Here is a 14,524-nt window from a genome sequence, read left to right on the forward strand (position 1 = left end):
GGCAGCCTTATAGTTGTGTGAAAACCTTTGCAAGCAACAACATAAGATAACACATGTCTTTGGTGGTTGGATCCGTGGGTGCTCATCTGTGAGCATGGGTGTCTGTGGTATGCCAGTCTGTTTGGATATGTGCATGTGTGCATCATCTTTGTGAAGGCTTCTTTTATGCAATCTCTCTCAATCAGGTTACTTGTCAGTAAGGCGAAATGGGAATAGTCTCTTTTCTGTTGGTGCGTTAGTTCCATCCAAAGGAACCAGGTCTTTGTTCTGATGTCTCTGGCCGCCTCACTCATTACAGACCCCAAATAACATTTATTCAAGTGCACATTACTGCATTGTTGCAAAAAAACAGAAAGCACATTTTATTAGAATATCTCTAATTTGCAAATCTTATTTATTAACGTAGTTACCATCAAAAACAGATCAACATCAGTGTGCATGCATACAGTTTCGTACGTAACATTGTTTGCTTGGTGATTGGTTCAAATGACGCCTGGTCTGCATTCAATTAGAGGTATCACTTTCTCTCAGCGAATCAGTGTTGTCCCAGTTTTATTGAGGAACAACAGGGAAAACCCTGGTTTATTCATCTTTAAGGTTCTTCTAGGACAGATGTTGGGACAATGCCAGATGTCAATCACAACTCTTTTGTTAAATAAAATGCCTGGCTTTCTGGGAGTGCATCATCACGTTGCCTTGGTTCTTTCTTGACATACTCGACCTGTTGCAAAAACAATATTTTTTTTCATTTTTAGCGCATGTAACACTGGAGACCTTTGAACTTCTATTGATGTGACCCCTGACCTATCTCCAGTTATGGTGTTTCCTGACTGGTCAGATTCTGGAATAGTGTGGGCGTGGCCTAAGAGAGATGTAATTTTCTGGCTGGTATTTGCCTGTGGATGGGAGCGTGATATGTTCTTGTAGGTCTGTTAGTGGAAATGTGGGCCCAGTGAGATGCGATTGAGTGGCTAGTTATGTGGCTGTGGGTTGAAGCGGTGGAAAGTTCATGCTCGCTGGCTAGTTGCCGGTTATATAGACACGCTGTTCTCAATCATTGTGGGGTTCAGATAGTAGTACGGGAGAGTGAGGGATGCGTTTCTGCTTTCAACCTCGGCTGATATCTGGCTCAGACGCTCCTGGAACGCTTTAATGCACCGTCTGGGTTCTTCCTCCGTAAAATACTCATCCATGAATGTACCTAAAGGTCTCTTAAAAAAAAGAATGAAAACATTAATGTCTCATAATTCAAGAAAGTAGATTAGGGCAGAAATAGACAATTTACAGATGGTTTTGTTTCCCACTTCAAGTCCACATTACCAGTCATGGCGGAGGGGGCATAACACTATCATTTCTGGAAGGCGTGACATGAAGGACAGAACAGACAGAATCAGAACTCGCCTGCACCCTCACGTACTCAGAGATTTGAAGCCCCAACAGGCTGCGGATTGGAGGTGATAAAAAGAGAGGGAAAGTGTTCACTTGCATTATCTCCTGTGCTTTGGGCTCATAGATGATTCTTGCACTATCACATTGTTTGAACATGTTACCACCTTTTATTGAGTCGAGCAAGTAAACTTTTGAAGAATGTATAAAAGGAGGTGGCAAGGAGGGTGTGTTGGGATCGGGTCAAATACATCCTTCCATTGGAAATGTGAACCCAATCTAATTCCCGCAGGCCTCACCCAAGAGCAATGAGAGTGGACAGTGAGTGGATAGATAGAGGTGTGGTGCAGCGTCCAGAGACAAGAGGGAGCCCATATCAATCAGGGATAGCAAGATGTGCTACCATCCACTACCAACAGGGGGCGGTGTGATGCAGTGCCAGAGTGCCCGACTCCGGAGTGCGGGGCTCACGGTTCGATCCCCGGCGCCGGGGGCAGCTCAGCATCAAGTGACCATGGGCAATAGCTCACTTAATCTCCTCGACGGCCCCCAGCACCTTGAAAACCATAAGGGGTGATATGGTTGGGCTTTACAAATAGGAATTATTACTATATGCAATTGAAGGCCTAGACTGAGTTAAGCATGTGTATTGAAATTCAATGGGAGCTGATCCATTAAATACAAGGGGTACTCCTGGCGGCGTAAATTTTTCAAATTTTACATCCAGCTCTTTTTTATTCCCTATTTTTAAGTCTATATTGCCAATAAAGAAATTCTGACAAGCAGCAGGACGATTATCGAGGCATTATGTGAAGAGATTACACCAGTAATCCTGAGTCAAACTTCATCTGGCCCATTCTCTGACCTTTTTCAGGTCGTGAATTTGCCTGTAAAAGATTGATGAAACCCCATAAACTTGTGAGTTGAGTTTGTGAGTATCTACCAGCTTTTGCAGATACACCTACTGTGGATTGCTATAAAACCACAACTCTCAGTTGAATTACTCACATGGAAATGCTGCCTTGATGGTGGACATTTCTTTGCTGCATTTTCCATTTACAAATGCTGATTTTGCACATTTGTGATTCTGGTAATCAAGGATGGGAATTTACAACATCAATATTTGCACAACAAAATAAAACTTAGCTGTTCACATACACTTGTGAATCTGGCCTGAAAAGCTTAAGAGTACAGTGAAGACTTCCTCCGCCATCAAATGCACAGGGCCTTGCCTCCTCAGGCTTCCAAGCCTTTCACTCAGCTGAAACTGCACTCACACATTGCCATCTTTGTTTACTGTGCTCACTATAATCCTTTATTTTCTATCCTCATTCTTCTTGTTTGCCAGGAACATTTGACACTGTACGTGACCCAGCTTTCCTCTCCTCACTCACCAGTTGTCCCCTTTATGCCTCTTAGCTCACTCCTTCTCAGTGGTGTGTACTAGGAGAGATCAACACAAATCCCACAACAGCTCTGGGTGTATCAAGGTTTGTGCTAGACACACTACTATTGTCTCTATGCACCAGCTCCCTTTGCAAAATCTCTTTTGGCTTCTAATATCACCTTGACTTTACCTCCTTCTCAGCACTGTAAATCCTCTGCCTTGGTCTATCTACCTCTCTTGGTCAGCCAGAAACCTTAAGGTTACTCTAACCTATTGATCCAAATAGAATCATTATCACCTCCATGTGTTGATTACAAAACACACTCATGTCTCCATTTCACACCACCAATACACTAATAATTTACTACTAGTTAGTAAATTAGATCACTGCTCCAACCTGCATGGGGGACTCCCTCAAGCTACTTCTACCCCCTGGACTAGGTTCTGAACTTTGACTCAAAAGCCTTATTCAACCTGAACATACCCACCACTCCCTTTCAAATAAACCTATGTGGCTCTCTGCTAAAAATACGACTCCACTATTCATTGACAATCATAAAAAAAGAGTATAAAGTACCTCACCTGACTTCCTTTCTTAAATAATGGCTGGCTATACTGCCTCCAGTCATTTACGATTCGCCAACTAGAACGTCTTTGTTACATTTGAACCAGAAGCATGGGCCATGTAGATTTCGATTTATCTACCTTCTAGATGCCATCTGTGGAGCACTGCTTCCAAAGAATACCTCATACTCAAAGTTTGCAAATTCACTCTGAAATGCCACTTCTTGAGTATCCCTACAAAAGAACAATCAAGGAAGCACACTGTCCCAAATTTAAGTCTATTGTGTTACTCTACCAGTGATAATTGTATTATTGTTTTCTGTCTGTTGGTGTGATGCAGTCTCTTCTTTACAAAACAGCTCATTTGTTCAAGCCCAAATCACCTCTCTGGTTTATTTACACCATCATATCTCATTAGCTATGTACCACAATGTAGCACAATCCACCTTATGTGGGACAGTTATGGTAAAAATGTCCTAAGGAAATAATGCGCAAGGAGATTTCTGCCAATTGTAGAGGGACCAGGATTTACTCAGACGGTCCAGGTTTTGTAAGATCCATTTGAGGACAGACTTGTCTGTGTGGGGATTCAATAGTAAACAGTGTAATGCATGTTCATGTTTTCACCGGTTCTTCCTTGCTGAGGCAGAAAGAGGAATTGCTTTCAAGACTCCCCTGCTGCAGCAGAGCAGAGTTCTGGAGGGGTCATCAGCACCCAGGCATGTCCTCAGTCAAGGTTCAGGTTTGCCTGCCTTCCTGAGCTTTATCAGAGACTGTGGGTGGACAAGGGAATGGCTGATTTATTGAAGGCATTGTTTTGAAGCATTTTCCTCTATTTTCTGTTGTGGTCTGTGTGGGCAGATAATTCTTTTTACAGATCTGCCCCTATTGGCTGCCAAATGTTTGCCCTACTTCTATTTCTGTAGTCAGTCCCCCTTTATCACTTTAAAATGTCACCACCCTTCCCATATACTGAGAGAATAGAACACTTACCCTTTCACCAGGCTCATCACTCAGGAGCTTGACGCTTATCATGGCGGTGGCGGTAACACCCACATTGGACAGGGTCTCCAGGATACTCTCCGGCGTCGCTGTGCCTTTGGTCTTGGGGGGAGGTTGGCGCATTGTGGTGGGGCTGTTTGGCAACCAGGAGAGGAAATCAAACTACGGTGGCCCAAGCCCGAAAGGAAAGAAAAAGCAACAGGTCAAAGTTGTAATTACTTTTATTATGTATTTTTATGTATATTGCCAACAGACACAGGGTTGTCAGCGCTTTAAGAAAATCAATTGACTTGATAAGATAACAGATACTACATCAAGAAATGTTACTGTTAGAAACAAGATACAAAGGGGGAGATGTACAAGCATTCATGGAGCATATTGTTAGCCTCTTTGGTTTAAAGACACGCTCCGCCACTTCTGAAATGCAAGGCTGCACCATATTTACAAGAATGTGCTGCAGCCTTGCATTTCCCCCTGCGATGGCGCTAAGTTTGTGCATATGCCCCAGAGTTTACAAAAATACATGACCAGAGATAATCGGACAGCCTCAACTCATACTGGAAAACCTCCTTTGTAAGGTATCAAGTCCTCATTGGAGATAAGGTGGGAGCAGCGTGTGTTTCAGCCAGGAAGTAGTATGTCAGCTAGACCAAGGTCACATCTACAATGATAGGAAAGATGAGTGGCCCCCATGAGACATCTTATCTCTGCCGATACTACGCTATCTCTCAATGCGTGGCTTGGTTACTGGGGCTCAGTGGAGAAAAGATCCAGCCCTGTGTCCACCTTGTGTGAAGGCTGCTCTGCTTGTCTCCTTTCAGACTTGGGCTCTGCCTCTGCCAATCCGAAGGTGCATCAGGCCCATTAGCGAAGATTTGTAGTTATATGATAATCTCAACTTCCCCACCCAGAGCAATGCCTTCTGGTAAGCACCTGGGCCTCTTCATGTAATTTCAAAGGTCCCAAATTCACAATGTGAACACCTCATTGACAAATCTAGCCTTCAGGAAGCAGAGAACTGATACCCTGACTTTGCATAGGCTCATTCACATCTTAAGACGCTGAAAGTACAGATGGATTTTCTAGACTCTAATGTTTTAGTGATTATTTTTGATCACCATTTGCAGTACTAGAAGCACATTCACAATTACCTGTCCATTGTTAACAGCAGCATGCTGAGCGGAACTTGTGAAAATCACCACAGACAGATACTTGACCAGTTCATCGCGGTTCTGTAGCGAAGATGGCACTCCTGAAAAAACAATACCACACACATGTATGACCACTCATAACATGTTTCACTGTGTCAGAACCTGTTTCACATGCTTGCAGGTGTGTGTTTGCAGTGGTGTGCTTGTGGGTTATTTATTTCTGGCAATGTTCCTGAACACACATTTCACCCTAGGGTGCGACAGCCCAATTGAATTCTTGAAACAGCTGGAAGTGTCTTCCTGAGTACTAGTGCTCTGAAAAATGGTAAAATGTTATAGGTATGCTTGAATTCTAAAATATAAATCTTCATGTTATTGCTATGTTTAAACAAACACAGTATACAAGAAAATTGTTCAGATTGAGTGTAAATTCCAGTGTTATACATTTTTAGTTTCTGAATCTTGGTTGACACTTCAAGCACAAAAGTTCTTAAAACCTCTGGATTTCACAATCAAGCTCAATGTCTTTGTGGATTGGTGGTCAAGCCACAATCCATCAGAAGAATGTACATGGGATTGATGAACAACAACTACTTGGCAACAAGCTCTGCCAATCATACCTGAGGATTTCCTCTCCAGAAAGCCTTCTTTGAAGATCTCCGATACCCATGCTTGAAGCTCTGGGTCCGTCTGGATGCTCTCATCACTCTTGTAGTAGTAGTCAACAATACCAGACACATAGCTGAAAGCAAGAGGAAATAGGGTAGACTCAATTGTTGAAAGGCCACATGGAACACTTCCAAGCCAAGGAAAATTAATCTGCTCCTCTCACTACAGGAAAAGTAATCTTTGCTCATTTAACATTCATAGCTGTAAACTTTCCCTGGTCCATGCATGATAAGCTGCTCCAGACCATGTCTTTTCTTTGACTTCTGAGACTTGTAGTCATGGTTTTATAGTGGATTCAACAAGACTACAAGTTCCAGAATTGAAAAATGTAAACAAAAATAATCTGGTCTAGAGCAGCTGGTCACGCTAAGACCTAGGAAACCTGGCACAGCTAAACATTAATTTAGCATGGAGGTGAAGGCTAGATGTATAGCAATAGGTTGACTTGGGCTTACAGCAAGAGAGGCCATTATGTTTAATAACATGACCTGTCTCATAGGTCTGAGTAGTCAATGTATTCCTACCTCATACTACTACTCAGGAATCAATGCTGTTGACTTGTACATCAGAATTGGGAGACCACATCCTTCTTGGTCCACACAACCTGATCCCTCTCTGTTGGACCTGTCAGCCTTAGGGTGGCTTCCCTGCAAATATTTTGCATGTTTTGTTTCACTATTTGCTGATCTGTTTTTGTTGGCCTCGGGACTCTGTGCACTTTACCACTGCTAACCAGTGCAAAGTGCACGTGCTTACTCCCATAAACATGGTTGTATTGGTGTATCCCTAAACAGCAACAACCTTCCGGGTAGGAAGGAGCACAGTGTCATCTGCCTAATAATAAGTGTGAAAGCACAGCGTCTCTAAATAGTCTAAGATGGGGCTCTCAGCTGGGGACCAAAAAATAACACAACATATAACATGATCAATGTAACATTTAAATGCATACAGACAAAAGTGTGAGCACAATCGACAGAAAACAATACTTTATTAAAGCCAAGCAATATTTCTTATATGTAGGGTCCAATACCAAAGGGATAGGACTCTGCTTTCTTTTGGATATGAGGTGCATATGAACAGTACCTAGAGACATTTATACATATTCAAACCAAAGCAATAATCAAAAAGTGTATACAAATATATAATTACAATTAATAAATACACCTTCCCCCGTCAGAAAAGATGAACCACAGAAACTTTAAAACACATTTCATCCAAGCACAGTCTAAACCATCAGGCACACCATAAGTCCATTCATGCTACTAGCTCTCTAACACAATCATACAATTAAAAAGGTTGCAGAACAAGAGCGACGGAAAACAGAATTTGGAGAAAATTTAGAAGGAGACACTGGGGGTGTCGAAATTATTTGGCTAGAACCCAGGTCAGGGATCAGGTAACTCAGTATAACATTGGAGAGATTTGAAGGATAAATAGTAAACCAAAATGTCTATATAGCTGCACGGGTCCGAAACATATAATGGTAGGTTTCAAGTTAGGGAGACACATTTTAAAGTGTTGTTTCATTTATAACACTATGCAGTTTCCGTCAAGCTCAAGGCTGACGTGTGTTTCGGTGAAAGGCTAGAACACTAGCCGTCACCTCCTTCAGGGCACAGAACGGATGCAGTCCAACAAGAAATGTTTGACACAATGGGAGACAAAGAACACCAGAGCTGTGTGGTCACTGAAACTCGATGGGGTCCAGGGGTCCACTGTATGACAACTCTCAGATGGAGGTAAATGGGACAGCTATGATGTACAGAATTAAGTAGCTGAAAATACGTCCAACTCAGGCAGGGCTCAAAAGGGACGAAAGAAGTCTCAGCCGGAGGCTAACGTATGGGCGAAAGCTGGGCTGCTAGGCGCATGGTCACGAAGAGTAGGATCCTGTGAGGAAGGATACGAAGGAATCCTAGAGGTCGTTCAAGCAGGACCTCTCTGGGAGAATGGCTGCAACCAAAGGACGAAGGCAGCCCGGGGCAGAGCCCCCACGGCTCGTAGCGTAACTTTCGAGGTAACCTCCGTCGAACGTGGCTTGTAGAATACATTTGGAGATAGGATGCTCTGAAGAGATAAGGAAGTTCTTTAGGAAGGGATAAATGGTCTTGGCCATGGTGGGGAGTCTGGAAGGATTCAAGTGGTGTATCCACAATTGGCATATTTGATTTACGTATATGTCCCTAATAAAGTGCACTGTATGCGCCAAGGGCATGTACATTGAATGCTATTAGTAGGCCTGCAGCACTATCCCTCTAAACATGTCTTAGGCCTGCCACTGCAGGTCCTGTATGTGCAGTTTGACTTCCATGTCGACTTGGCATTTAAAACCACTTGCCAAGCCTTAAACTCCCCTTTTATTAGGCATGCCACCCCTAAGGTAGGCCCTGGGTAGCCCATATGACTGGGTGAATTGTAAGGGAAAGACAGGAACATGTACTTTTTAGTTTTACATGGACTGGTAGTGAAAAACTCCACAATTCTTTTCTCACTACTGTGAGGCCTACCCCTCTCATAGCTTAACATCGGGGATTCCTTATTACATTTAGTGTAATTCCTGATTGAGAAGAAGTAGAACGGTCATTTTGGTGCCTATGGACTTTAATAGTAAAGTTGGATTTATGAGTACAACTTTGAAAATGCCACTTTTAGAAAGTAGCCATTTTTCTGCTCTTAAACCCTGTGTGTCTCTGCCGGTCTCCAATACATGTCTGGGTTGGGTGGCAGCTGGGCTTTGTACATCTTCTCTAAACAGTCACACACAAAAGGAACTTAGGTGTGCCTCATGGGACATTAACATCTTGATGGTTCATCCTGAGCAGGATGGGAGGGAGGAGCTGAAACTTGCACCTGAATAGAGCTGTGTCTGTCCCCCCACAAAGAGCTGCATACCCCCTGTAGTGTATCTGGAGCCAGGCCAAGAAAAGGGAGGAATGGGGTTGACTTCAAAGCCCCTATTTCAAGTCTCCCCACTTTAAAGGCACCACTGGTTATAAGTACTGGTCTTTTGACCCTAGCAAATCAGCATACGTCTGGACCTGTGTATACACTGTGAGGAAGAAAGACTGCTGTTCTGCTGAAGGATTGCCCTACTGCTGGACTGATGCTCTGCAGGAACTGATTTTCTGCTGTACCGACCTGCCTGCTGCCCTCTCTGCCTGGGGGAGAAGGACTGGATCTACACCACTTGAACCCGGAGTGATCCTAGGGCTTGTCTGCTTTCTTCCTGTTCTCGAGTCCCAGGGACATTAAAGACTGCCAGCAACTCTTCAACCTGCACCTAGATTCTTCCATCTATGAGCCCTACCCTGCCAAGTGGTGACAATCCAGTCATGGGCCCTTAAAAGTGGGTTAGTCCGTGCTGCAGCATCAAAATCCACACAGTGCCTGCGTTGCCCTGGTTGGAACCAATGCATTCTTCTTGAAGTTGGCTGATTGTCTCAACAACGCATTTGCGTCATCACCATTGGTTCAACGATGACACATACCACAACCGCGCGACTAGGAACCCACACATTACCTACAACCCAACGGATTAATAACGCATTGCCTCTGACGGCTCCTCATCGTTGCTCCTCCACATCGAAGCTTTCTCCATGAAAGTATTGTTTTCAGCAGGCACTTTTTGGTCATTGTATCCAACCTCCGCTCCATCGTAGTTAACTTGACTTTTCAGATATGGCCCGGTCCAGCGTGACCAGATAGTCCCTATTGGTGCTTTAGGCTTTCAAGCACTATATTTCAAGGTATTCTCTAAAAATGTATAGCACCAGTTTTAATTATTGCATTTTGGTCTTGTTTTGTTCAATGAATTAGGCTCTATTTTTGTACCCAGGTTTGGATTTTTTTGTGTGGTGTTTTCACTGTTGTACTGCAGTACGTGTTGCACAAATACTTTGCACATTGCCTCTTAAGTTAGGCCTGTCTGCTCTGTGCCAAGCTACCAGTGGGTGAGCACAGGTTTACTTAGGGTGTGTATCTAACTTACCCTGACTAGATGTGTGGTCCCTACTTGGGCAAGGTGCATAAATATGCCAATTAGACACTCTTCTAAAGGCTCCTCCTGCATCCAGTGGGATACATCAAAACATGATCCTTTCAAGAGATCCCACCATTTCATGTTGAAAGCTAATGCGCACTGCAATAATACAAATCCAATCGATTGGTGCAAATTTAAATTTGGAGTGTTTGAGACTGTAAACTAGGTCATGCACTCATCATGCCTCAATACAGAAACTGTGACACAGCGTGTCTACAAGTATACTTATCCAGGAGCAGATACTTCATCTCTAGCTCAGCTTTGAAAGATTAACTGGGTGAACTTGCTCATAAGCCTTCTTGCACTTTTATTTGTTGTAGACTGTTAAGACAGAACAATCTTCTGCCTTACTACAACCTCCAAATGACTCCCACATTCACCCTTGATACAGGGGTGTACTTGCAGTGTAAGGAAATCAATGGTGACCCAACAACAAAGACAAATCTGGATACATTTATTTTGTAAATTGATTCTGCTTAGCATAAGGTTCAAGAGATACACCACATGAAAGATAAAACAACCTTCCCATCCATCTCATCCGAAATGTACAGATTAAAATCCTAAACTTCACATTCTCCTTACAGCTTTTCATTTAACTATTTTATCATCCATGTACAACAGTATGACCTAATGACATTTCCTCTATTACTGCACTGCAATGCATTGGTCCAGATGCCACACACTTTCCCCCTTTTAAAAAACAAACTAAGGTGGAGAGCTTAAAAAACGAAAGAATAAATCACAGGACAAGGGTAAGAATTCTCTTTGGCCTACATATGTGCCATAGTTCAAAGGTATCTTCATATTTCTTGTGCTTCTTCCCCCACACTCATTTGGGATACATACTCTCTCATGGCAAGTTGATCCACCAGAAGATTCTTCATTCTACCATTAGTTCTATCCCTCGTCCCTTTGCTGGCAGATTTTCTCAAATACCGTACACATCACACTGTCACTCTGCACAGGTTCCACACATGATCTCCCTTCCACTTTCACTGCTCCATTCAACACCTCGATGACATTCCATGGTTTCACCACTTTGAAATGCACTTCCTACATCCCATTAGAACCTTCATCCTAACAAACTGGCTAACAGTGATTGCTCTTGCTGGCACTCTGCCTCTCTTTCCGGCGATATTCACCTCTAAACTCTGCTTGTACTCGCCTACCATTTGTCACACATCCTAGAAATCCATTCTCCTGTCATCACTTCCTCATTCAAATGTACCAAACGTTTATTTCAGCTTAAAGGGTGCAAGATGGGAACTGGGTTTTCACCTCATTTAAAGCTAAAATCGGCATTGTACCAAGCTAGGATTAGGTTTGGTTCTGTAAGAGAGCAATGCTGCCCCAAAGTCTTCCACCAATCTATTCCCTCAACTACTACCAACTAGTGTGACTCATCAATAACAAAAAATTAAAATGCTGCACCTGACTGTTAGACCTGCCAGCCATAAGGTGGTATTCTTCTAAACGTTTTGCCTTTCTCCTTCCATTGTTGCAAAAATTCGTTCTTGTTGGCCTTAGAACTCTGTGCACTTTACCACTGCTAATCAGTGCTAAAGTGCTTGTGCTCCCTCCCGTAAAGTGTGGTAAAATTGGCTTACACCTGATTGACATATTTAATGTACTTATAAGTCCCTTGTAGCGTGGTATACCATATCCCCAGGGGCTGTAAATCACGTGCTACTAGTAGGCCTGCATCACATATTGTGTCACCCACTTACATAGCTCAAATATTATTTTAAACTGTCAATTTGATTCAGTAATATCTTTCAAAGCCATAATCTCACCTTGTATTGCCTATAAGCCACCCCTGAGGTAGGCCCTAGGCAGCCCATAGAGCAGGGTGCATTGTCATTGTGATCACAAGGTTGGATATGTAGTTCTAAGTTTTACATGTCCTGGTAGTGAAAACTCCTATATTTGCTTTTCACTATTGTGAGACCTACCTGTCCCAGGGTGACATTGGGTTGCCTTATGACATTTAATAAGTGCTAACTTTTGATTGTTAACAGGTAAGCATTTCATGTTTGGTAGCTATGAAATATAATTAATAAACCTCTTTAAAGGTAAAGTTGGATTTTAAAGAAAACATTTGAAAATACCACTTTTAGAAAGTTGCCATTAACTGTCCTTTGCTATTTGATGCCTGCAGCCTGTCCTAGGTCACGTAACTGGGTGTAGTTGGCATTTGGACTTTGTTAATTGCTCCCAGACTGTCAAACAATAGAGTGATTAGGTGTACATGGATGGGCCGTCACTGGCATGATGAAGTGAGGGAGCTGTGCACAGCCCCACTTCCGGCTGAATAGGCTGTGCTCCACCTTCACAGAAAGGACTAGTCACCACTGGAATGTTCATGCAGCCAGGTTGGAGGCAGGGAAGGTGAAGCAGGAAATTTCAATCACTTCTACGGGAATTCTCTAGAAAAGTCTCCTACTACAAAGAAAGCATAAGTTATAAAAATAGGACTCTCAGACTGACTGCTGCTGTGGCCTGCTGTGCACTCCACAAGTCTACTTTTGCTGCACCTAGAAGGAATTCTTTGCTGTCTGGAGCCGGCCTTGATCCTTCAGAGTTCATCCCTGCTGCTTGAGCTGTGCTTCACCACCTGAACCCAGGACGACCAGAGTGACTCCAAGGGCTAGTCTGCTGACCTTCTGTTTAGAGTCTCAGGGACATAAAAGGCTTTGACCATCTTGAATGTGTACCTGGACCCAGCCTGAGTGAGTCCAAAGCCCTGATGTGAACTCCTTCCAGTCTTGGACCCCTGGTTGTGGTGTTAAAAGTGCCCAGCCAGACAAAATGTAAAACTTGTGATTTGCAAACTTTTTGGCTAATGTGTGCTCTGAGAACTGAGGGAAGAACGGGACCAACCCGCTCATTTATCGGCCCATGGTGCATCATCGATTGGCCTGACTTTTGCAGCAGGTTCCGCTCGTTCTACTCCACAGCAACAAATCCTGTTCAGAGGCGCCTCGGTGAAGGGGTATACAGCCTCCTGGAACTCTGTCAGCTATAGCTTCCAGCTCCATCCCCCTAATGATTTTCGACACTGATTGAATACCAATCTCCTTGTGCACTAATTCATTCTTCTCCAGGTATGTCAAAACTTTTGAACTGGTGAACGGCGGCTCATTGTTTAACACAAGATATCCTTACCTGCAAATATATCTTCCAGAAAACGAATGACTCTGTCGGTGGTGATTCACCTTGGACCAATTAAAAAATAGTCTGACAAAACCAAGGCAAACATGTTCTTTTTTGTGAGTGCACAGAAATGGCTGACAATATCTGTACCCAGTTTGCTCCAGGGTCCTCAGGGGAAGTAACAGGGACTGGTGCCATTACACAAGGCGTGGTCGCCTTATCAGTTTTGGAGTACAATGCAAAATCTTTGAAAGCCCTGTCCACCAGCAATACTGTGGGACTCAAGCCCTGTGATAAATATTCCCAAGTGTTCTCATGGCCATGAGAAATTACTTTCTCCTTCAGAACGTACAGGGAATGGCTTTGTCACCTCCCCAGAGAACACCTATGTTCTAGGCTAAATCATCTTGAACTTAGCAAAAGACTAGGCCCCCCCCCCCCAACTTCTGGTTTTCAGCAATCCCTCCATAAAATACTTTCCAAAGTCTCTTGAAAGGGGATTGATATCAGCAGCATCCGTCCACTCTCTGTTCATGCATACCTCTCCTGGACAGACATCAGTTAGCTGGGTCATATCACTCACACTGAAAATAACCTTGCTCTTGACAGTCTCTACCTTTTAACTGAACCTCAGCAAAGGGAGAAGCCACATACAATTGACCTGCTAGCTTCTTTTCCCAGACTTGGTAAAGTATAACTTGATAATCCTGCAATTTATGTGCCATTCAAGCTAGCCTCACTGCCATCATTCTCCTACTGCCAGAGTCAAGCACAGTTACTAAGGGTTTGTGATCTGGCCTTGGTATTAACTTGGTCCCCTACAAGAACATGCAAAAATGATCTACAACCTGTGTACATCATTAAAGCTCACTTTCCATTGCAGAATGATTCTTCTTTGACTGCAGCAGTACTCTAGAGTCATGGTCCACAAACCATTCTCTGTAAAAATCACTATGCTGCAGTACAGCACCAAGACCACTCCTCCTTGCTTCCACAACAACATTGTTTTACCACTATGAAAGGTTTGAGGCAAGGAGTATGAATAATGTTCATTCTGAGCACACTGATCATCTTTCTCTAATATCCACTCCATAGAATCTTTACATTCTTTCTAAGCAATACTCTTAAAAGCTCAATCTTTGCAGAAAATCCTCTACAAACTTAGTGTAAAAC

The 14,524-nt window shown here is 43.2% G+C and overlaps 1 protein-coding gene across 1 annotated transcript in view; it reads right to left on the bottom strand.

Annotated features, from left to right (window-relative positions):
- Nucleotides 1-367: 367 nt before the first annotated feature.
- Nucleotides 368-14,524, bottom strand: part of LOC146780159 (arachidonate 12-lipoxygenase, 12R-type-like) — a 366,345-nt gene continuing 352,188 nt past the window's right edge. Inside the window, exons 11-14 of the mRNA XM_085638404.1 lie at nt 6,111-6,232; nt 5,491-5,591; nt 4,331-4,501; nt 368-1,211 (exon numbers count right to left, since the gene is read on the bottom strand). Of these exons, the coding sequence (XP_085494530.1) occupies nt 1,032-1,211; nt 4,331-4,501; nt 5,491-5,591; nt 6,111-6,232 (574 nt within the window). The 3' untranslated portion in view covers nt 368-1,031. The remainder of the gene's footprint in view (nt 1,212-4,330; nt 4,502-5,490; nt 5,592-6,110; nt 6,233-14,524) is intronic.

This window comes from Triturus cristatus, chromosome 12, assembly GCF_964204655.1.
Source record: "Triturus cristatus chromosome 12, aTriCri1.1, whole genome shotgun sequence".
Taxonomy (NCBI): domain Eukaryota; kingdom Metazoa; phylum Chordata; class Amphibia; order Caudata; family Salamandridae; genus Triturus; species Triturus cristatus.